At 42.6% G+C, this 24,574-nt stretch overlaps 1 protein-coding gene across 1 annotated transcript in view; it reads right to left on the minus strand.

The window, feature by feature from the left end:
• The window catches only part of SYNE1 (spectrin repeat containing nuclear envelope protein 1), a 375,752-nt gene that overhangs the window by 312,734 nt on the left and 38,444 nt on the right, over positions 1–24,574 (minus strand). The window contains exon 2 of the mRNA XM_054722584.1: positions 5,648–5,709. Within this exon, the coding sequence (XP_054578559.1) occupies positions 5,648–5,709 (62 nt within the window). The remainder of the gene's footprint in view (positions 1–5,647; positions 5,710–24,574) is intronic.

Consider the following 24,574-nt stretch of genomic DNA (forward strand, 5'->3'; position numbering starts at 1 on the left):
TTATTCTTAGAGATAAAATAACTTGTGTTACATAGCATAAGTAATAGGTGATTTAGGACTAATATCCTGAGTATCAACATAAAAATATTTTTGAGATGGGTCATTTTCTGACCCTTATTGTAGATGCCAACAGAAAATTGTAGTTGAAAAATGCCACAATCAAGGAATAAAATGCATTTTAACTCTTTTAAATGGTTTGCTTATGAGATTATCTGAAATAATTCCAAAGCACAGAACTATGTACAAGAGGCATTCGTTATCACACAAGGAAGCATTCGCTATGAAAGAGGAGAGAAGTTCGTTACTATCTCATCCCAGGACCGAGTACTTGTCTCTATCTTTTAAGTTTGGGAGAAATTCTCATGAGCTTCAAACCAGCCTGCTATGTACTGAATGTGTGTCCCTGGAATCCAAATGTGGAAGCTTTACAGCCCCCCGCCCCACCCCCCCTGCCCCCTGCCTGCTGTGGTGTTTTGAAGTGGGTCTTTGGAAAGTAATTAGGTGTAGATGAGGTTGTGAAGTGATGGCCCATGATGGGATTAGTGTCCTTTTAAAAATAGCAAAAGAGACCAGAGTTCCTTCTCCCTCCCTCCCTCCCTTCCTCCCCCCTCTTTTCCTCCTTTCTTCTCTCTCCCTCCCTCCTTCTCTCTCCCTCTTCCTCCTCCCTCTCTCCCTCCCTCCTTCTCCCTCCCTCCCTCTTTCACTCCCTCCCTTCCTCCCCACCTCTCTCCCTCCCTCCTTCTCTCTCCCTCCCTCCTCCCTCCCTCCTTCTCTCTCTCTCTTCACCAATTGAGGACACAGCCAGGAAGAGGACCCTCATCAGGAACCAGGAAGCAAGTCAGCTGGCACCTTGATTCTGGACTTGCAGCCTCCCAAACTGTGAGAAATAAATGCTTGCTGATTACGTGCCCCAGCCTATGACATTTTGTGAGAGCAGCCCTAGCTGATTAGTATCGGTTAAGTATTTACTAGACAAAGTAAACAAGCACACAAACTACACACCAAACCAGACTCAGTCTGACCCAACAAATGACAGGACACCAGATCCTTTCAAAGGGGACAGCAATCAAGGCTCCATCCTGGGGGCAGGTGGCTCTTAGCTGTAGGACCTACCACTGGCCTTGGCTATTTAATCAGCAAACAGAAGGAGGACACATTGGCTTCGAGAACCTCTGGGGATAAGGAAAGACCTTGACACAGGTCTGCTCTGCTCTGTGGGTGAAGACCTGTTGTCAGGGGAGAGAACTGTGTTGCCGATAGGTAACCAGGAGCCAAGGACCAAAAATTTGAGAAGCTGTTTTCATATGCTTCTGTGGGGCCTAGAGACTAAAGGTATGATTCTGTGTGTGTGTGTGTGGGTGTGTGTGTGTGTGTGTGTGTGTGTGTGCATGAGCACATGTATATGCTTGCTGTCATGTCCGCAAAGTGCTAGAGTGATGGGACCAAGCACACGCTAGCATCACAGAATTGCTTTGGGAGGAAGTCTCCTCACAGGGACAGCAGGAAAAGTGACACGATGTCCAGGTCCAGACACCAAATCAAAGACATGAAATTGACCTTGTTTCTGTTGCAGGAGAGAGATGATCATTCTCAGAAGGAATCAAGCACACAGCAGTAGGAAGGCCAGTGTGTGCTTCCCTTTTAATTTGGGTGCGTATGCAAGTGTGACCTTCATGAGACTATGAAGCCTAGAAGGCACATGTGCTTAGAGGTACAGGTTACAGACATGAATAGCGATGACAATGAGGATAAAAATGGGGATGGGGAGATGGAGATAGAGACAGAAAGGTTGAGTAGTCTTGTCATGGAGGAGGAGATAGCATGGGAGAGTTAGGGATGGACAGGCATGGGACAGAGATGGGGGGTGGAGAATGAGAAAGAAATAGGGCTGTAAATAGAAACTCAGGGATGAAGGTGGGCAAAAGCTGGGGCAGAGAGAGAGGGATCACTAGGGCTCACGTGATCAGCTGCTGGGACAGATGAAGACATTAAGCTCAACTCTATAGCTGTCCTAAAACTGTCAACAGCCGAGGAAGGGCAATGGGGTCAAATTTGATCTTCGGAATGTTTTGCAATATAAGTGAGTCAGGAAAGGAAAGTGTTCTCCAATGGATTTGTGGGTTTGGCTGTTTGACAAGATACCACAGCGTAAGTATAAATAAGCTCAGGATAACAAGTGTTAGTACCCTTGTTCTGCTTCTGTTTTCAGTTTTCCAGGTAATTCAGGAAAGAAAAAGTCACTAGTGCAGAGGGGAAAAAAAAAGAACAAAAACACTCAATCACATTAGGGTTATAAGTAGAAGTCATAATTTTCTTGGTCTTTCAAAATAATACGATAGATGCAAAAATATGCAAAGTAGGAAAAACCACATGGACTTTAGATTCATGTCTGGATTAAAATTTCAGCAGCAGCAAGTTATGGAGATGAAGGCTGTAAAATAGCCTGTGTGAAGTATGTAGCACAGTGCCAGAAATGTGTCGTTACTTTTTCTCCCCAGAAATGCATTTACTATTATAAAAACATCAAGAGAAGATGTAGACTCTTTGCTGTTGTTTTATCAAACAGCTCTGTATGGTACTCAGCACTGTGCTTAGGGCTATTGGGACTTAAAAGAAATTCCAAGAATTAGCACATGCCTTAGTGATTCACCACGTTACTGGGAAGCTGAGATAGGGAACAGTACAAGATAACCTAAGGCATGCTGAGCCTCACCTATGCTGCAGGTTCTGGACTAGGGCAGAGATTTCAGATCCTCCCGCACCAGAGGCAGGAAGCCCAGGGAAAGGAGGGGGATGGCCCTGGGAGGGGGTGCAGGGAAACTACTAACATCCTCCGAGCATTTGTTAGGGGACAGGCGCGCTGTCTCACAGGTGGTCAGAGATGCTTCACAAATGAAAGAGGCTTGAACTCCACAGGAAAGGGCGGGCTTAGATATTAGGTGGGAGATAGTAGGGGCGAGGTCACAGAGCAGGGTTGGAAGAAACCAGAAAAAGCAACAAACATCGGTAAAGCCTAGTGCAATAGCCAGTTACCACATCACTATGTAAAGCAACTTGAAACAGTGATAAAACAGCAATTACAAAACAGACTTGAAAATAAACTCTTGGAAGATTATTGCTCCACAAGGCCCTTCACATACTGTATGGCATGGCATATATTCAGACTTTCCCTTCTTTTTAAGTATTCAGTGCATAACAGGTATAAGTGTATCCCAAGAATTTTACTTTAAAAACTTTCACAAAGGTATTCAACCTTACTTAAACAAAATTAAAAATTAATTATAAATTATATTAGCCAATCAGATTAGAAAACACTGTAGCTCTAAAGTTCATTACTAGTGTAAGGAAATGGGCATTCACATAAGCTCTTGGCATATATTAAAATTATAAATGTATATGCCTATTGACTAGCCACACACTTCTAGAAATTTATCCTAAGAAAAATCACACAAGTGTTCAAAGATATAGGCTCGAGGACTTTCAGTGTAGGGTTCTGTATAATACCAAACAACTAGAAACCATGTAAATGACCATCAATAGGCTACTGAGTACTTTATGACTTATAACTTATATATTTATATTAAAATTATTCATCCATTAAAATGACTGTGACTATGACATGGAGAGATATGCTGCATGAAACAGAGGCATACAGATCACTATCCTATAAATCTACTTTTGTGAAATCGTGTGTCCCTGAGTAGAAAAGTGGCGATTAATATGTTAGTGATGTTTCTATCAGGATTGTAAGATTTGAAGTGATTTTTACTTTCTTTACACTTGTAAGAGGTATATTGTTAATATTATTTACAATTAGCATGAAATCTTCTAACAATATGAAAAAACAACTCTATTTTCACTTAAGAAAGAAGTAACCTTCCCAATAGATGTTAATTCTGTAGTGTAAGTGATGGCTGATGGCACCAGCCAGGACCTGAGAAAATGAGAGGCATTTACTGCGTTCCTAGGGTAGAAGCTGGGTGCACCCCTGGACCAGAGAATTCCCTCTCACCACATGGCTTTTGGAAAGGGACTGTAGGAGAGATAATCCCAGTTCATCCTGTATTTAGACACATTGTTCTTGTCTTCAATCTTGGCTGGACTGTGAGCTTTTCAAAGGCCTGGGAAAGTGTCTTACTAACATTTTTTCTGTCACCAAAGCCTCTTAGAGACACCACAGTAAGCAGTTAATTTGTATAGTTGGACTGAAACACATTGCCATGTTTTGTTTGCTTCTAAACCATAAAAGAGACTTTGGGGAAATCTCTTATCAAAAACTGCTCATAGGGTTATGCCTCGAACACTATAGGTACAGCTCTCAGCCAAAGGATCCTCTCACTCAAGTCAGACAATTGTCCCATTGTCTCTATTTTTAAAAATGCAATGATTTTTTTGTTTGCATATTTTTCATCAGCAAGCCAAGAGATTAATCTATAATAACAAAAGCATAGTATGCTAATTAGACCAGACAACTGAACGACCTTCCGGACTAAGCCAGGGCTACAAGGGCTGAGGCAAGCTGTGGCTGCGATGGTCGAGCCCCTTGCATGAATTTCATGCATCGGGCCTCTAGTTTTATTATAATACTAGAGGCCCAGTGCATGAAATTTATGTACGGGGGGGGAGGTGTCCCTCAGTCCACCCTGCACCCTCTCCAATCTGGGACCCCTTGAGGGATGTCTGACTGCCCATTTAGGCCTGATCCCACCTAAATGGGCAGTCAGACATCCCTCTCAGAATCCAGGACTGCTGGCTCCCAACCCCTCGCCTGCCTGCCTTCCTGATTGCCCCTAACCACTTCTGCCTGCCAGCTTGATCACCCCCTAAACACTCCCCTGCCAGCCTGATTGACGCCTAATTGCTCCTCTGCCAGCCCGATTGTCCCTAACTGCTCTCCCCTGCAGGCCTGGTCACCTCTAACTGCCTGCCCCTGCTGGCCTGGTCGCCCCCAACTGCCCTCCCTTGCTGGCCTGATTGTCCATAACTGCCCTCCCCAGCTGGCCATCTTGTGGTGGCCATCTTTTGTCCACATGGGGGCAATCATCTTTGACCATATGGGGGTGGCCACCTTGTGTGTTAGAGTGATGGTCAATTTGCATATTACCTCTTTATTATATAGGATAGCTGTATTGGAATTTGGTTTATATTAGTGTTTATGTTCAGTCATTACACTGTACAAATACAGTCACTGATACAACCTGATGTCAGTGTTCTGCCACCACGGATACTTGGTTACTTCCTATCAAAGCACTAGAGACACTATTATGACATCCTCAGATAGAATTCTTTGCTCAGGGCAGACCACTCCTTGCTGCTTTCTGTTCCAAATCGAAACAAACACAAAAAAGAAAATCCAGCACCAATTCTTTTCTATGGCACACATCTTAGGACAGGAGAAATAACTGGATGAATATTTCAGTATTACTTGAATTGACATGAATAGCTGCTCTTGGCACTAGACATCTTTCATTTCTCCCAGAGCAATGTGAGCAAGTGCTATATGTAGGCAACAGTTAAACTGACAGGGTTGACAATATCACTGATTAGTAATTGTGACCACAGTAAAAGCAGCATGACTTTATACTGTACATTTAATGATTTATTGGCTCAAACTAGGTAAACACAGAACTCTGGTAGTTTCCTTTACCTTGGCCAGATGAGAGTTGATCCATTTTGTGAAAGTTCGTTTTTGTACTATCTCTTGCTCATCTAGAAGGGAAAAAAAAAACCTAATTAGATAACATAGTATGACATGAAGTTATATCATAAAAAAAACTCATAGTTATACAACTCTGGAAGTAATCATAATATTATTTTATCTTTTAATTCATTTTACCAATTATTGCTTAAAAGAAGAGTCAGTATAATTTCAAGTATATTAATTAATTAGGCTATTCTTTTAAGGATTATCAGCAAGTGCTTTAAATTTTATAATATGTTAGCCCTATGTTTACCTTCATTCACTTATTGAAACTTCACTGAACAATTATACCTCAAGAAAGCTATTTGTAAAAAGTTCACTGAGACCAACAATGTCTAAAAAATATACATTATGAATAATAACACTACTTTATAATGCTGTTGATGTGGAACTTACATAACTATCATAACATAGGTTTTCATAGGTTTTTAAAGTTCTTGTATATTTAAAGAACCATTATTTAAATGTATTTAATCCTAAGATTTTTTCTAATTTCAGCTTTTCAGAAAAACATGATGTAGTCTTACCAACTGTTCATATATATATATATGTATGTGTGTGTGTGTGTGTGTGTGTGTGTGTGTGTGTAGAGATTCATGCATGGGGGGGGGTGTCCCTCAGCCCAGCCTGCACCCTCTCCAATCTGGGACCCCTCTCACAATCCAGGACTGCTGGCTCCCAACTGCTCGCCTGCCTCCCTTCCTGATTGCCCCAAACCACTTCTGCCTGCCAGCCTGATCACCCCCTAACCACTCCCCTGCCAGCCTGATTGATGTCTAAATGCTCCCCAGCCAGCCTGTTTGCCCCTAACTGCCCTCCCCAGCAGGCCTGGTCACCCCTAACTGCCCTCTCCTGCAGGCCTGGTCCCCCCCCCGCCCCGCAATTGCTCTCCCCTGCAGGTCTGGGTCCCCCCAACTGCCCTTCCCTGCAGGCCCGGTCACCCCCAACTGCCCTCCCTTGCAGGCCTGGTCCCTCCCAACTGCCCTCCCCTGCTGGCCATCTTGTGGTGGCCATCTTGTGTCCACATGGGGGCAGCCATCTTGTGTGTTGGGTTGATGGTCAATTTGCATATTATTCTTTTATTAGGTAGGAGGATATATATATATTCATGCTTAATATTTCTACTAAAATTATAAAAACTGTAATTCATGCAGACATTTTTCTGAACATGTATGTTAGTTCTAAGCACAGTAAAGTTTGATGATATCCTACAAGTAAACTCAGTTCTCTAGTGCTAAGAATCACAGCACTAATTTTATTAATGAAACCTAAGATTCACCTAATTCTTAGGCCAGTCACCCGAGGTCATTCTTGGCTCTCTACTCTCAGCCCCCCACCCCCACCAGTGAATAAGGAATTGCCGTTGATTTTACTTCCTGAATATATCATCTCCACCAATATCAGCTTAGTTAAGACACCATCATCAAATCTGGATGCCTATTCATTTCCACTTTTAGAATCTATGTTCTAGCTTAAATGGCAGGTACCATGCCTGACTTATCCATCACTGTCTTATTTACCACTGCAGAGTAGATGCTTCATAGAAATGAATGGAGGAATATGCTAAGGATTTGCTGGAGACTAAAAAACAGGCCTTGCCCTAAGGAACTGGTCATACAATGGAAGAGACAGTTATGTAAACCAACTCTCAAAGCAATGTGTCAGCTATTGTAATGGAGGAACATAGAAAGTGCCAAGGGGATATAAATACAGAAACAAGTAATTCTCCTGTAAGGTAAGAGAAAAGGCTAGAAGGCCCAGAGCAGCTAAAAAGGAGGTGCCATTTTATTTAATATCAGCAGAGAAGTGGAAATTTTCTGGTAGAGAACTTTGTAGGAAAAAAGAGGCAGTCTTTTAAAAGCATGATGGGTTTTGATTGGATTATAAGTGAAGAAGGTTTAAGAAGGGATTGAAGGTGAGCCTAGAAAATAGCCAAGAACCAGGTTAGTAAAACCTTTGACTAACATGCCAAGGAGTTAGGTGTCTATCTTATAGTCAATGGGGAAATCATCAGTGGTTTTGGACAAAGGCATGGTCATTTCATGTCTGAGACACACAAATACATATTCTGATGGTAGTGTAGAGGTTTAGTTGAAGGGAGAAGGGGATGAGAGAATACTTGGGAACATACTACCAGGACCCATGTTAAATGGGAAGAGATCAACCATTGAACTTGTATGGATTCTATTATAGGGCAGCACCAACAGGGCTGGGATGCATCAGACAGCTGCAAGGGAACCTATCAGAAGTAGAATCAAAAGGAAGTAGAGGGACAGGAGCTATAGGCACTTTCTATATTTCTATTTTGGTCAACTGAATAGTGATGCCACTAACCAAGAAAGGAAAAATAGAAGTAACAGGCTCGAGAGGGAAGATTATGAGAATTCAAACCCATTGCAAAATGCATATGAAATGTCTGGTTGAGATGACAGCTTCAGCACAGAGGAGAGGTGGCATTTGAGAAGCCAGAATTTGAGGTGGGAATTCTCACATAGGAACCGGTAATAGGCTCTGATTTAAGGACAGGTGTTGATGCAGATGAGTATACTGGACAGATGCAGCTCACCCTCCCGCTCCTATAACTTGAATCTTGATTCCTTCCTAGAGGCCAGTCTGTGTGCAGTGTGGGGGGAGGGGTGGATCTAGCTATGGAAGTTCTCCAGGTGTTTCACCCTTGAGGCTTTCATCACTGGTTCTGCTTCCAAAGTGGGGTTTCCTACAGACCTCAGGACTTGGAGGCTGGTCCTTGAGAGAAGTCTATGTAGGAAGGCTAGTGCATGCACATGGTCCTGGGTTAATGTTGTTATAAGAAATTAGAGGCCCAGTGCATGAATTCGTGCATAGGTGGGGTCTGGCCAGCTTGGCCCTGATAGGGGCAGATTGGGGCCAGGCCTGTTGGGAGGTGGAGATGGCATGAGGTTGACCAGCTGGCCCACCCCAGTCAGGGCCAGGCTGGCTGGGGGGGAGGGGCCGTGGTTGGTTGGCTGGACAGCCCTACCCCTGATTGGTGGGAGGGACCTATTAGGGCAGGGCCAGCTGGGGCGGGGGAGGGACTGCGGGCAGTTGGCGGGCCGGCCCGTCCCCTGATTGGAGTGGGGGGGCTGATTGGGGGTGGAGCTGGCTGGGGGGAGGGGCTGTGGGCCTATCCAGGTGGTGGGGGCCCATTGTGGGCAGGGCCAGCCAGGGGGAGAGGCGGTTGGCCAGCTGGTCCTGCCCCTAATCGGGGTGGGGGGCCGATCTGTGGTGGGGTCAGATGGGGGGGTTGGGCTACAGGAGGTTGGAGGGCCAGCCCTGCCCCCTATTGGGGTAAGGGGGGAGATTAGGGGTGGGGCCAGCCAGGGGAGAGGCTGCAGGAGGTTGGCTGGCTGGCCCCACCCACAATCGGGCCTATTAGCTGGCGGCAGTGGGCATCATAACGAATGGTTGTTCTGGTCATTACAGCGTTCTGGCTGCTGGCTTTTTATATATATAGATAATCACTATCTGTCTAATCCACTCATTGTCAGAGGGAAGGCAGGGGAGGATGGGTGTGTGGGACGAGATCAACCATTGAACTTGTATGCATATATGCATATCCATGGACACAGACAATACGGTGGTGAAGGCCTGGGATAGGGGGCAGGGGCTGGATTGGAAGAGGTTAATTGGGGGAAAGGAGGGACATATATAATACTTTCAACAATAAAGAATTTTTTAAAAAGAAAGACTCCCCAAATTCCAAGGCAATATCCCTCTCTAGAAATGGGTGATAAATAAAGGGAGCTAGCTCTGAGATTCAATTTCTATATTTCTTTGCTGTGTTTATATATTTCCTCAGTATTTTGACATTTCAGGACAAGATCATGACACATGCAGGGATGAAACCAACTTAAAAAGGGTGATTAAATTTGACCGTTAAGTAACTGTCACACCTAATTATAGTTACCAGTTTTCCTCCTGCTGAGTCATAACTGACAGTGACTTGCTGATTTCTCACAGCTGTGGTTTGCCCTGGGTGACTTACTCATGCACCTGGAAGCTCAGAGATAGAGTAAAAGGTGACCTAGGTTGTTTGGAGCCTTTGCAATCAATCATGAAAAATTTGCTGCCTAGAAATACTAGTATGTTATGGTATTTTCATTTTACTACATATAACACATTTACTATATATAATCCTATATAATAAAAGCCTAATATGCTAAGAGTCTGACCATTAGTTCAACTATTTGACCAGTCGCTATGACACACACTGACCACCAGGAGGCAGATGCTCCAGGAGGTAGGTTAGCTTGCTGCTGGGGTCTGGCCAATGGGGACTGGGTAAGATGGGCTGGACATGCCTTGGAGCCCTCCTGTGGTCCCTTCCCGGCCCAATCATGCATTAGTAGGGTCCCTCAGCCTGACCTGCACCCTCTCGCAATCTGGGACCCCTCAGGAGATGTCGGAGAGCTGCAGGCCAGGCCAAGGGACCCCACCAGTGCACGAATCTGTGCACCTGGCTTCTAGTATATAACATAAAACCAAAAGGGAATACTATGGCAACTAGCTTTTAAATATTATTACTAAATTATTTTTTTTAAATACATGCCCATAAATACCCTTTTAACATATGGTGTTTTCAAAAATGCTAACAGTAATTGAAATTAACATATTTCAATATATTTAACAAATTCTTCTATAAGAATTTATATATGAGGGATATAACATTTCATATATGGGCATGGATATAAAGATGGTATATTTTTATCAGAACCATAAATAATCATGACAAACAAAATACTGATTTCAATGTCATCTCAAATGTATAAATATACATAAAAAAAGGACTGTTTAAGTAAGTAGACATAGTTGTTAAGTCTGAAATTGGGGACATCATGCATTGGTATTAGAGGATCATGTATTGGTACATTTATTTTTGATTGGTACATTCAGTTTGCAATAGGTTATGATTAACTTTCTTATTTTTGCAGATTACTATTATACACTTCAGGTGCTTTAATGAATAATGGCTTAAAGAAAATCTTAAAGATTTTAATTACCTGAAAATGTAAATTTTGAAAAAATCATACATTTACAATCATATCGTTCCTACTGGTACCTAATAAAGTAAACTTTATGTCATTTTTTATGCAGATGGATTCATCTCAATAAAAAAAAACACACTGGAAAGGATTTAAAAGTAGAAATATAGAGATTAAAATTTTTGATGCAACAAAATGATGTTGCTACAAAGGAAATTAAAAAACACAATAAAAATATAGGTGACAATGTAATTATCATTAATTAAATAACAGCCACAATCAGATGGCCTAAGTTAAATGATTGTTTTGGGATCAGAATTATATGATCCTAATTATAGATCTACAATTACTGAACTCAATCACTAATTTTGTCAGACATGAGTAGGATCTAAGGCATATTGAATATTTTAATGTAATGAAATAATTAGTTCAACATAATGAAATAAACAGTTTATAATTACCCAGTGTTTAGATTTTTTAAATTAAACAATGGATGAAAACAAATGCATAGGACCAGACTGTGACTAATTGTAAAAAATGTCCACAAATTCCTCCTGTCCTGGTCAGCACATCCTTTGCCATGTCACTTTGCTGCTTCTCCTACCAGAATGTAGTCAATTTCTCCACCCCGGGAGCTTGGCTGGCCTTGAGATTTGCTTTGACAAATAATGTGGATAATGTGGTTAAAGGGATTGATTATACGTCACTTCTGAGGTCAGGCCTCTATAGGTCTGGAGCCCCATTTTGGCTCTATTGAAGCTCTGCCCTGAGACCACCACACAAGGAAAGAAGTCACTTGGAGGAGAACTGAACCCTCCCCCAGGTGACAGCCAACACCAGCTGACAGCCCTTCTGATGCTCCAGCTGAACGCAGCCACACCAGTGAGCCCAGGCACAGCCAGCAGAAGAAACACCCAACCCGCTCACAGAGACGTGAGAAACTGCAATGTGTTATAGCGCCAGCTACTCAGTTCCGGTGGTGGTGTGGCAAAGGCTGAGTGAAACAGAAATTGCTCCTGAGAGTGCAGTGCTGCTTTAACAGTGGTGTTGGCCTTGGGACCTGGTGAAGAAGGAGGCTGGAGGACACCGAGAGACTGTTAGTGGAGGCTGAAAGAACAGTGAGGGGACGGCTACAGAAGATTAGAAAAGAGCCACAGGTATTTCATGTATATACTAGTGACCCGGTGCATGGATTCATGCACATTGAAAGGAAATTAATTAGAAGAAATATTTTAATATTGCTATTCGCCCTTTCTCTATGATAGAAATGTCAACAAAACAACCAAATTCATGATCAACAATGACAGATCAAAACACACGCGTGTGACTGGTGTCAGCGAGAGCATTATGTTTCGCGCATGCGTGAGTTAACGTTTATTTTTAAATTGCCAGTGCACGTTATATGTACCAGCAGGTTGGTCGGTTGGATGATCGGATGGAAGTTCGGTCAGTCATTTAGCCTTTTATATATATAGATATTCTGTCATCTGCAGTAACCTTAACTGGTGTATCTGGCTAGAGGGATTTCCCTGCAGAAGGCTGAAAGGGTCAACTAGTACCTGGCTGATGTGGCTCAGTGGTTGAGTGTCGACCTATAAAACAGAAAGTCATGGTTCAATTCTTAGTCAGGGGACATGCCTGGGTTGCAGGCTTGATCCCTAGTATGGGGTGTGCAGAAAATAGCCAATCAATGATTCTCTTTCATCATTGATGTTTCTATCTCTTTCCTTCTCCCTTCCCCCCTGTGGTCAATAAAAATATATTTTAAAATCAATTATGAAAGTGTCAATTGACGTCTTATAAAAGACTGGAAAAATAAAGAGATAAACTAAAGAAGGAACTTCTAAATTTGAGAGTAGAATTAAAAGGAAACCTCTGATGTGGTAGATTAGGAAATATGATGGTCTGTCATTTCCAGTTTCTTGTGGAAAAAGATCTACAAAGTAAAAAATAGACTTGAGGTAGCAATAAATCATGGGTGTAACTGTAGGGCTCTTTGTTAAGAACCCTAACGATTTAAGGTAGTGCCTTGCTGAACTTTTCAACTAGACAAACCAGCATCTAAGAATCTTAAAGAGTATTGCCCATAGCAGTTTCACGTGTGGTTCAAAGTTTGTTTCAAACTTTGGGTTTGGGGGACACAGAATATACTCCAAGCAGATTTCGAGGAAGCCAACTAATTTGCTAAGTAAAAACACCACCAGCTTGTACTAAGGGACAGGTCAGTTTAAAGTGAGGAGAGGACTTGGGAACCAGACATTTTTGTGGCTAGGAAGAAGCCTAACAAAACTATCAGCCACAAACATGAGCCACTTCTTATCTATAATAATAAAAGTGTAATATGCTAATTAGACCAGACGTCCTTCCGAACAACCTTCCAGATGAAGCCAGGGCTGCAAGGGAAGCCCAGGTCCTGGGTGCCTGCCCACGGCCGGAGGGAAGCCCTGGTCCTGGGTGCCAGAGGGAAGCCCGTACCAGTAGCCGGGGGAAGGAAGGCCTACTCTTGCACAAATTTCGTGCATCAGGCCTCTAGTCAGAAAGATAAGAAGTCTTGCCCCTGGATTAAAGGAACTGGCTGCCTGTGACAGGCTGGATTTCAGAGTTACTTTGGACCATGATGGCTATCTCCTTTTCACTCCTCCCTTCTTTGGAAGAAGCATCTACTGAAACAGCTATTCCCCTGGTCTCATCAGTGCATGCCGGGTCAGTAGGGAGCAGTAACTTCTGTTTTAAGTTTACAAGCCTGGAGACTGGGAGAAATTACACTGAGGAGCCTCATCGGTACCTGGACCAGATGCAGATCACATGATACTGAACTTGGAGCTTGGTGCCATAATTGGATGAGACTTTTGATGTCTTGAGAGGAGATGCCTGTGTTTTGATGTAGAAAGGATACATATAACGGTGACCAGAGAACAAATTGCAAATTACGGCCACAAACTTCTCTGGTCCCAATATGTATCTTCCCTTGCAATGTGGCTTTGCCCTTCACCCCATCAAAGAGTAGAATGGAATTTCCCCTCTCCTTGAATCTGATCTTGTGTTGTGCTTGCTTTGATCAATAATGTAACAGAAACAACTTTACGTCATCTACTAATAATTCTCGGCCTTTAGAAATCTTGCACCTCTTTTTTTTTTATATGTCTTAAGTCACTGCCCTAAAACCATCATGAAAGAAAACAGGAGGACAGCCCATGTGAAGAAGAATTCAGATGGACCTTCTATCTCAGCTAATCTGGCAAACTCAATCCAGGGGAAGTCAGAAAATTTGTATATGTTTCCTTTGAATTATTATTGTCTAATTAACTATTTCAAAAAGTTATTATCATACTGGGTTATTCCCACAGTTAATATATTTATTTGGGCAAAAATCTTTACCCAAAGATACATTTATCTTAAGAAATACCACAGCACAGTAAGTCTATGACCTTTGGTGAAAGATTATATAGAAATTCCATGATTTTTCCAATATGAATGAAATATCCTGTGGTGCCTAAGATATGCTGTCATTCAAATCTGGAAAGTTTGGTGCTACGTGGTGAGGAGTGGGTGGGAGGGGAGAGGGTGTGGATATCCTCATATTGTGCTTGGTTTATTTTACTATTCTAAACCTTTAAAATATTTTCAGAACTTTAAAAAGCCAAAAAAAAAGAAAAAAAAAAAAGAAATAGCTGACCAGCTTCAGTTGATTATTGTTAGTTAAAAATATAGTTGAGCCATTTCTCATAACATTTTAATTTTATCACTGTCAGACCAGGGAAAGCATAGAGCATATGCCAGTTCGTCAAATATATATATAAAAAAAAATCTTCAATGAATGTTTGGTTGGGAGGCTGTTAAATTGTCTAGTTTTCTAAGGACACATGGATCAGACAATGTACCAGGCAGTGACCCAGCAATAGGGTATTCCTTATAAATACAACAGCAGGAAAAATGCTTTCTTTAAATGAGAATTTTAATTAGGTATGTATGGGGATGTGGGCGAGAGGAGGTAACAGATGCACCAGCCTTGGATACATAAATAGCCCTCAATTTCAGAACATTTTAATAAAATCATTTGGAGGGAAAAAGAATTGAGAAGAGGTTGTTTATTATCTTTATCCCACTTACTGTTAAAATTCACACTTTTCTCTGCAGAAATATTAATGACTGTGATTACAAACTGCTTGAAGATGATACATACTATGTGGCATGCCCACCATATATTCCTAAAATTCAAAAGATTCTGAATTAGAAAACAAAGCTGGCCCTTCAACTTTTGCATAAAGAATCCTGGATACAGCCCAGCTGACGTGGCTCAGTGGTTGAGCATCAACCTATGAACCAGGAGGTCATGGTTCAATTTCTGGTCAGGACACATGCCCGGGGTTGTGGGACTCAATTCCCAGTAGGAGGTGTGCAGGAGGCAGCCGATCAATGATTCTCTCTCATCATTGATATTTCTATCCCTCTCTCCTCTCCCTTCCTCTCTGAAATCAATAAAAATATATTTTAAAAATAATTTTTTTAAAAAGAATCATGTATACAATACTAAGTACAACGGTAAAGGCGTGCCCAACAGCAGAGCAATAACTGTAATAAAGAGAAAAGAAGCAATAAGTATAATGAGAGAGTGGAAACAGCAGAACCCAGTATGGCAATCCGTACCAGTGGCTTCTTCAATGCCTTCTAATTCTAAATAAAGATAATCAATTTGAATAGTTCAGGCAGAACTTTGTGAATGTGTTTTCCCCATCACGTTTTCCTTCCTCTATTTGTGGATATACAACATCGGGAAAGAATATGACCACATGGTGAATTAATGAAAATACCTTATGTCTTTATCACATGTGAATTATGTTTTCATGTCTGCTCACTGGGGTCAGGCTACAAAAGTCACGTGGCCGAATAGACAGAGGAGATACCATTAGCCCAGTTGTGAATAAGAAAATGAAGCATGGTGGGGGGTTCAGACATGTGTCAGAAATCTAGAAAGTGGAATAAAGGCTAGAGACATACAGAACCGTGGCCCGAATTCAGGAGCTCTGACTCCTACTCTGATCTCATTTCCACCCGATTCATTTGCAGATTACTTGCCTCACTTATTTAATAAATGCAGCTGGGCCCCACCTGCATGCCAGCACCCACTCTGACCAGCTGGGGTGGCGCAAGCTCAGAGGATGGCTGTGGCTCCTCAGAGTCCAGCAGGGAGGGCAGGAATCAAAAAAGTAGACCACAGCCCAAGGCCTGTACACGCAACGCAAGGAAAGACGAAACAGTAACATCAGATCAATGAGTGGATGAAAAGAAAGACCTCAGCTATGAATGAAAGGCCACAGGCAACGTGAACATGCAGAACATGCGAGCCAACCCCTAGGGTTTGCTAGGATGGCAGTGAGGAGAAATTGCTGCTTCTACCTGGGCGATTTCTCCTGAGCAGCAAGGACAACTGATCTCCTTGGGAAAGCATCATTTCCGATCAGAGGCCTTTAGGAGAGCTACACGCTAGCGTGGGACGAACTTGCCACCCGCAGCTTCTGCTGTAGAGAGTGCGTTGCTGCTGGTGTTGCAAGGAAGCCGCAGCAGCTTCGAAATCTCTCCTGTGGCGGGAGCTCAGCAAGACCAGCCCAGCGGCAGGAAGCGGGTATTGAAAAATTTCCTGAAATGCCATCTCCGCACAACCCCTGTTCAAACATAAAACTGTGCTTCAATCCTAGTCTTTTAGTCACTCAAAATGCAGTGTGTCTTTTTGGAGAGGGGAGAGAGGAAAGAGTAGTTGACCACAGCGTTGATGTATTTTATGTCTAGTATTGAGCCTAGGCTTTTTAAAACCATACAGTTCACCCAAATAAATATGACTTTCCCCCAGCTAGTGCCTTCAAAGTATAGTTGTTGTTGTTTTTTGTTTTGTTTTTCATTAAATTACTCCCCTTTGTCTGAAGCAGGTTAAAGACTGCAATCCCATATTTGGGGATTTTGTAGGGGGTTTTTTTTTTGCTTTGTTTTTCTTATTCTGCACCTTCTAATCAAAATTTTCTTTTTCTCTCTATTATTTTTCTCAATACCCAAGCAGAAATAAAATAACTTGACACAATTTCACTTTTCTATTTTATACCGCATGTCCCCTTAAGAAGGTGTAAAGAGAGCTGTGATTTGAACATTGACATTCCTATATTTGAAATGGAGATGAAATGATAAAGAGTAAATCTGAAAAGTAAGGTCAAATCACGGAGTCTGAGGAGCTAGTGCTGGAAATTCCAATCGCAAACGTGTGCAGCTCCAGCACAGAATGTCCTTCGCCACTAAGAAGCCCTGGACGCCCCGTGGCACACAGGGCACCAGGTGGGCTGCAGCCTGGGACCCCTCCAGGCCTGGGCGAGGGGGTGGCATCAGTGACCTTCCTCCTCGGGAAAGACACACTGGATCACAGACCCTGCGGCCACGCCGCCCACAGCAGGGACTGTCGTATGACACAGCTGCTGGTGAGTGTCCCACATGGATTTCTTGGGGATCAGCCCCGAACCATGTGTTCAAGTTTAGTTGTATGGTAACAAATTATTTTTAAGTTGATTTTTAATGATAATAATTGTAATCTATTTAGAACTTATCATGTGGCAGTCATGTTGCACACATGATTACACACATCATCTAATTTAAACTGTGCAAGAACCCTATGAGGAAATATCTCTCCCCAGGCCCCACCCTGATTTTGCATGTAAGGAAGCCGGGGCTATCAGGTTAGTCAACTTGCCTAACGTGACACAGCGTGGCACAGCTGAGCAGCACGTGGCTCCAGGTCTCTCCAAAGCCTGTGCCTTCACTCACTCACTTCACTCCACCCTCATGCCCACATGCCCATAGGGGTTTCCAGGATATATACACATCTGATCTTGACCAAACCCCAGAGATAGTCAACACTGACACGATTCCCAATCACAGATAAGACAACTCAGTTTCAGAAATACAGTGTCTCAGCAAGTAAGTGCCAAAGCCACGCCAAGTCCTTCTGACCCCAGCACCACACCATGACAGCAACCATGTGGCTAGAATCCAGCCGAGAGAGAGGGCACCTCCAAGCTAGACCTTATGTTCCACCGCCTTCCTGAGCTCTAAGCTCTAAGGACGTCTCCTCCCAGGGACACTTTGACCTCCTGTCTTCAGTTCTCCAACCTCTTGCATTCCTCATTCTCTGCCCACCTCACCCCTGCTCCAGCACCCTCCACAGAACAGGAAACAGAATCTAACCAGAGGCACAGAAAGTGGGCTCGCACACAAATGCACAGGATGATTTTCCTTTCCACGTCTCTCTATTTGCATCTGCCTTGGCATTTCTCGTGTAGCACAGGGACCAAGTCTAGAAGGAATTTTGTCAGCGGGAGGTTTTGGGGGGATGTGCTCTTACAAACAACTTTTTTAAAGACGTGAGGGAAGCAGGCTCCGGCAGAGGATGATGCTGCCCTGAGGTGCAGTCAGGTCCCTGGGGCTGGATGGTCTTTCCGGGGTTGTCCTAAATTGCGGCAAAGGCTAGAACTTTGTCCCCAGGCATCAACCACTCACTGGATATGGGCTACCCTGGGGAGGGGCCTAAGTGGGATGAGGCCGATCCCTGGCTCTGATGATGCATCCTGGGGAGGTCTCAGCTGTGAGCCTTCAGCAGGCAACACTCTGGGCAGCTGGGGAATGAGAGCCCCCGGGCTGAAGGGCAGGACCGGGCTGCACCCCACTGCGTGTGTTACATCAGCTACTGAGTTAACTACTGCTCTGAAAATGGGCTCCTTTCAAGTAGCCAGGAGAATAGCACCTCCCTTCTCTTTCTTGGCATAAGGAGGGAATCAACGTACCCCTTTACCTGTTTGACACCAAAGTCAAACCCCATCCCACCCATCCCACCACGGGACGGTGCCTTCTCCATTTATGCACAAATGAACCCCGTTCCCAAGGCCCACGGGTGCGCTTTCCTGAGGACGGGATTAGAGTGTGGCAGCAAAGAAGAAAGTGCAAAAACGGGTAAGGAAAGACTTCACCTTCCATGAGATGGACCACTATTCAGAGACTCCCACGTTCTACTCTTTCTACCGGTTTGGATGGCTTCTCACTAACTCTTTTGCTTTGTCAATCCAACCCCCGGAGCTCAGCTCTGCCCTCTGCCCTCTCAGCCTGCTGAGCAGCGGCACCTCTGGATTTCTCCAACCAGAGGACTCCGCGGCCGCTCTGTCGTCCTGCCTCTGTCTGGCCTCCATGTAACCATCCTGTTCGACTCTTCCTCCTGCTTTGGTGCTCCTCTTCCAGCTCCTGCCTATCACTGGCCAGGAGCCTGCACAAATGAGAAACAGGAGTTGCCAAAATTGGCATGTGGCCAGATCTGAGCCCAGAATGGTGTGGGGGTTTTTCCATCAGCAACGTTCTAAGCCAACATTTTAATTTGGGTGTTCTGGGGGTATGGCACAACCTCTCCCAGTTTTCCACAGGCCCATTACTCTCTGTTTTCTTAAACCAGCTGTTTCTCAAATCCCTTGCAGGTAAGTGAGTTCAGACATGTGGGAAAAAGGAAGACTTGGCTTGCATATATGCACAGATGGGAAGTGAGCTAGGAGGCGATATGATGAGAAATCTTAGGAAGAGGAAACAGGCAGAATCCAGACTCTCCCAATTTAGAAAGAAACTATTGTCATTTTTGCTGTGGTTATTTTAATTCTATCTTTGGGGAAAGAATATATAATATATTATATAAAATAATATACTATATATTACATTAATTTTGGTTGCTATGTGATCGTTTTAATTATATCCTTGAGGAACATAGAAGAGGTTTCCTGTTCTCTTTCTCCACCCCACTTCCCGGTATTTTAAATTATTATACCTTTAAGTACTTTATTTCAAACTGAATTATTTCAAGGAAATTCAGAACAATTAGAACTAAATAAAAGTTGCTTATACTGGTGTAAAGATATAAAGGAAACACATATAAGATTTAGGAGTTTTTATAAATAACCAAACACCAGACTGCAACTTTCAGTCAGCTGTAAGAGTGCATGGTAAAGCGTATATAACACTTTGGGAAGCACCAGTGCGCATCAAGAGCAAGCTGTTATCAGTGCATCACTCTATCTGCATTTCTTTCCAGCAAGAAAGATGACTCAGTTACTAATTACATTTGGGGGCCATCACTGAAGGAAAATGGTCTTGATGCCAGAGGCAAACTAGAGTGTATCTGGCAACCCACCCACCCTCTATCTAAACATAGTGGTAAAGAGGTGGGATTTTGAGTCATCCTCACATTTTATGTCTGAAAACAATAAAATTAAAGATAAGTTGAATTAATTCCATTATGCTCACATAACGATATGAAATAAGCCAATGTACTTTAAATTTTTGAGTTTAAAAACAATAATACTGGAAGCAAAAGGAAAATGAAGTCATTCACAGACTATGACAAATTTTTGACTTGAGATTCAGGCTCCAAGAGGATTTTTATTCATTAATTTGAAGAAGATAGTCAACTCTGTCATAAATGGCAGACACAATGCACTGATGTCTTACATTTTAGAAACCATTTCTTACAAATACCTAACTATCAATCATGAGCACAAATCAGTACTATTCATTTCATTTCCATTGGTCTTAGGTTCAGATAAAATAGAAAGAATAATTTTAAACTCAGAGTTATTTTAAAATATATTCTACATAATCCCAATTTTGTTATAGCAGAGATTCAGGATGAAATTATATTAGAAGAAAAAAATAAACACACACACACACACACACACACACACACACACACACACACACACACACACACACACGCACGCACACACACACGGAGACAACAACAATAGTACCTTTTATCATACCAGGAGTCTTGAAGTTTGTTTTTCTCATATCCCGCCTATTATAGGAAATTTTGGGAGTTGACCTAATTCAATTTGTAGCTAAACAAAACTCTGCTGTCACCAAGGGAACTGGCAACTCTGCTAGGGGCATTCTCCTGCAGGGGGTCCCTACAGCAGCACCTCTATAAAAGCATCTCACTCTTCTCTGTCATTAGCCTGGCCCCCTGCTCACTGGCCAAATGCACTGATCCCCGATGCCAGTGTTTCTGCAAAGGCAGGTTCACATTGATTTATGAAAAGTGCTTCAGATGCACTTTCAGGGGGAAAAAGTAACAGCTTTTCAAGTCAATATTTAAGAATTCAAGCAGTCTCACTAGTTTTAAAATCTTAGTAACTTTGTAGGGTTCATTTTTTGGTTGAAAAACAACGTTCAAATGATTAAAAATCCCAAATGATAACCTTAGATTCACAAGTAAAGTTTTAATTTTAGAATTTGGGAAAAAGAAATTAAATCTTTTGTAGACCAATATTATAAGAACATTTACATGTCTCATATTTATATCTACCCAATCTTGTTCATTTCTAATTTGTTCTTTGAACTTGCTAAATTTTTTTCCAAGTACCTAATGTTATGACACATGATAAAAATTATAACCACAATATAAAATAGATATTATAGAAAGTTGCCAGGGGAATCATATGGTTTTAGAATGTATACACAGCCCTGGTTGGATAGCTCAGTTGATTAGAGCATTGTCCCAATACACCAAGGTTTACAGGTTCGATCCCTGGTCAGGGCACATACAAAAATCAACCAATGAATGCATAAAAAGTGGAACAACAAATTGATGTTTCGCTCTCTCTCTCTTTCTTTCTCTCTCTCCCTTACTCTTTCCCTCTCTCTAAAATAAAAAGAAAGTTTTAGCATTTATAACAATACATGCAAACAATATTAGAGAAATTTAAAATATCACTTTTGCTGTCTTTTATTTTGTTCCTAGAATATGCATTGAACAAAGGCAAGAAAGCTAAAAAGTTTCTGTAAGTCAGGAGAACCTGGTATTTATTTACATGGTTCCTTTTGCCTCCACCTGCTTCTGGACACGCAGAATCGGGGCTCCGTCTGAAATTTAACACATTCCAGCACGTATTTCCTAAGCAAATCTGAGCCAGTATGTTTCACTTAACTTGACACGTTTAGGGCTAGCAAGTAAGTTGATTAATTATTGGGGGTGAAGTAACCCTGCAGCCTTTGAGAGCAAGCCCAGGGCTTGAGAGTCACCCTTGAGAATGGCACGTGTAGCTTTGAAAAGTCAGTGAAAAGTGTGGACTTAGCAGTCATTTGGCATTTGTCCGCACAGATATTTTTAAGTTTTTAAAAATGTTCTATTATGCATATGCTCCTCCCCGCCAAACACCAATACATTCAACACTGAATCTCCAACCTTATTATTCTTGAAAGGCTCACCTGTATTCACACAGGAATGAACCAAAGATTGCTCAACTTTAGATCACTTAAAAATCCCCATGTAGACACTTCCTTTGCTGCAAGAAATGTAAAAAGGCACCTCTAAGGAAGGATATACTTCTAAGCAATAGAAGAAAAAAAATAAGAGATGGTCTACAATGGATTTACAAATAGGTAGCATGTCTTAGTTTTCCACATTTCTCATTTAAATCTTATTTCCAGTTGGTAAGCAGCTACACAGTACCAAGGGCAAGGAAAGGTGGGTGTGAAAAGTCAGATTAAAGAGGGTTTGTAGTCCTCAGAAGGACTGAGTTTCTTCATTGGCCTTAAGGAAGATTTATCGCACACAGATTATGTGCCAGGCACTGACTAAGGAGAGGGATGATTTTGGGAGGGGTGGGGCTAGGTGAGCAGGGAGAAAAAAGGAAAAAGATGGGATCCTAAACCTAACTGCTTTGTAAACTTAGTCCCTTTACATCTCAGAAGTATGGGGTTTTCCTCTCCAACAATATAGTTGTGTGGTGTGTGTGTGTGTGTGTGTGTGTGTGTGTGTGTGTGTGTGTAAACGCCAGGAGGCTATAGCAGCCTCACTTTTACTTTATTACTCTGAGAGGTTGAACCTGTGGGCATGTGGGAACCCAGAGTGGAGCATCTTAGCTCATGGACATAAAGACAGAAAGGCCCACAAGGAAAGACGTGGGCAAGATAGGGATGCTGACTTTTCAAGAATAACACGCTCTCTCCTCTCAAACTGGAGCAAGCAGCCAGCATGACCTTCCCCGTGATTTCCAGTTTGTGTTGTCAAGGGCAATATTGTTTTTTTTGGGGGAAGAAACGATACAAACATGGAGAGAAAAAAAATCCCAGTTACAAAACAGCAATGACAAAGAAATGTCATGGGAAGGAGGCACAAGAGGAGTAAAATATGGGTTCAGAGGCAGTTTCAGTCTAATCCACCACCTTCCAAATTATATGAAGAGCAGAGTTGAGATAGCACTTGGCAGTATCTCTCAAGTTCCTGGTTCTCTAGGCTAAGGCTTAGTGGAGTTATCCGCGGTGAGGATGCCAAATGGACATCAGGCAGGAAGGGAAACCACAGGCCACTCTGAGCAAGGTGTCTTCATGGGATTATCCTCACGGGGCTTGGCCTGACTCAAATATTAATTTCACAAACCACTGCAGTTATGTCAGTGCCTTTCATCACGTAAGGCTAGAACCTCAATGGTAGGAAAACAACCCATCAACTCTTAGGTTTTTGTGGCATTGTAACGTGTCCTTTGCTTTCTAGGTATTATTTTAAACATTAACCAAATCATGCTAATTTTTCAATAATGAAACATGTTCTTTTCTCACAATAACATAAAATTGTACATTCTTTTGTTTTTTCTAACCTATACAACTCATTTTTTAAATAGCAAAGCTCTTTATCAGTGGGGCGTTCTCTACCCCCATAGTGACATATGTAGAATATTCAGATGTTTCTACTGTATTCTTTGTCTCCGTTGTTACTATTGACCTCTTCCATTATTTCCTGAAGCAAAGGCAATGGAGAAACATAAAATAATATTTTGTTTTCTGTCTTGATGCCTTTAGTCTAAAACTGGGAACTTGTTAGAAATTTAAATTCCCCAGCCCCACCCCACACCTACTGCATCAGATCAGCGACCTGTCCAACAGGACTCCCGAGGTGGTTCTCACGCAGATTTGAGCCTGGGAGTTACCATCTGCACCACAAGCTGGAAAACCCTGAGACACCGTGGTGAACAGCAAGCACCCAAAATCCACTCCTGGGCAAGTCTCTCCACCTCTCAGTTTCCTCATCTGTAAAATGGGGATGATGCTGATCACAGCCTCACAAGATTGTTGGGAGGATAACATGAGTCAATATCTGAGAAGCACGCAAAGCAGTGCTTAGTATCTAGTTTAGCGCTGTTGTGAAATAAATATAAAAACTAGATAAAAATCAGATTAAAGAAGCAATATGATTTCTGAGCCGACTCCCGTAACTGTGCAGAAACATCATTTCTTTAATATGACCTTTACTCCTTTCTTTCCTTTTGATTCAAACTGGCCTCCTCCAGCACCCGACTCACCCACCTCCTTCTCCCTTGCACATCCACTCAGCACAATGAGGTTCTGATCAGCACCAAATACTCTTAAGAACAAAGACTCGGGTCTGTGGACCACAGAGACAGAGTTGCAGACAAACCAGAGACAGCATCTAGGCCTCAGTTGTTTCAGCTCCAGGCCCAGGAAAGTGGTGAAACCAGAAGAAGCAACGCCCTGGCTGACATCAGGACCAGATGCCCTGGTCAAATACCCCTACCCTAAGCGCTGGCCACTCAGTAGAAACCCTGACCCTCACCGTGACCTTAACTCCCTTTCTTTCCATGATTATTTCTCCCCTATACAACCCATCCCCTGGAAGCCAGCTGGGAGCCAGGTCATTGAACATTGGCTCACCTGTGACTCAGGTGTGGGTCACTTCCCCAAAATAAACACTTTCTTTGCTGCAGACTCCTGTATGCGTCTTATTGGGCTTCGATGCATGCAGGCAAATGGAGCCCTTTAGTCGGGTAACAGTCTTTGCCCTTCT

Source organism: Eptesicus fuscus, chromosome 10, assembly GCF_027574615.1.
Source record: "Eptesicus fuscus isolate TK198812 chromosome 10, DD_ASM_mEF_20220401, whole genome shotgun sequence".
NCBI lineage: Eukaryota > Metazoa > Chordata > Mammalia > Chiroptera > Vespertilionidae > Eptesicus > Eptesicus fuscus.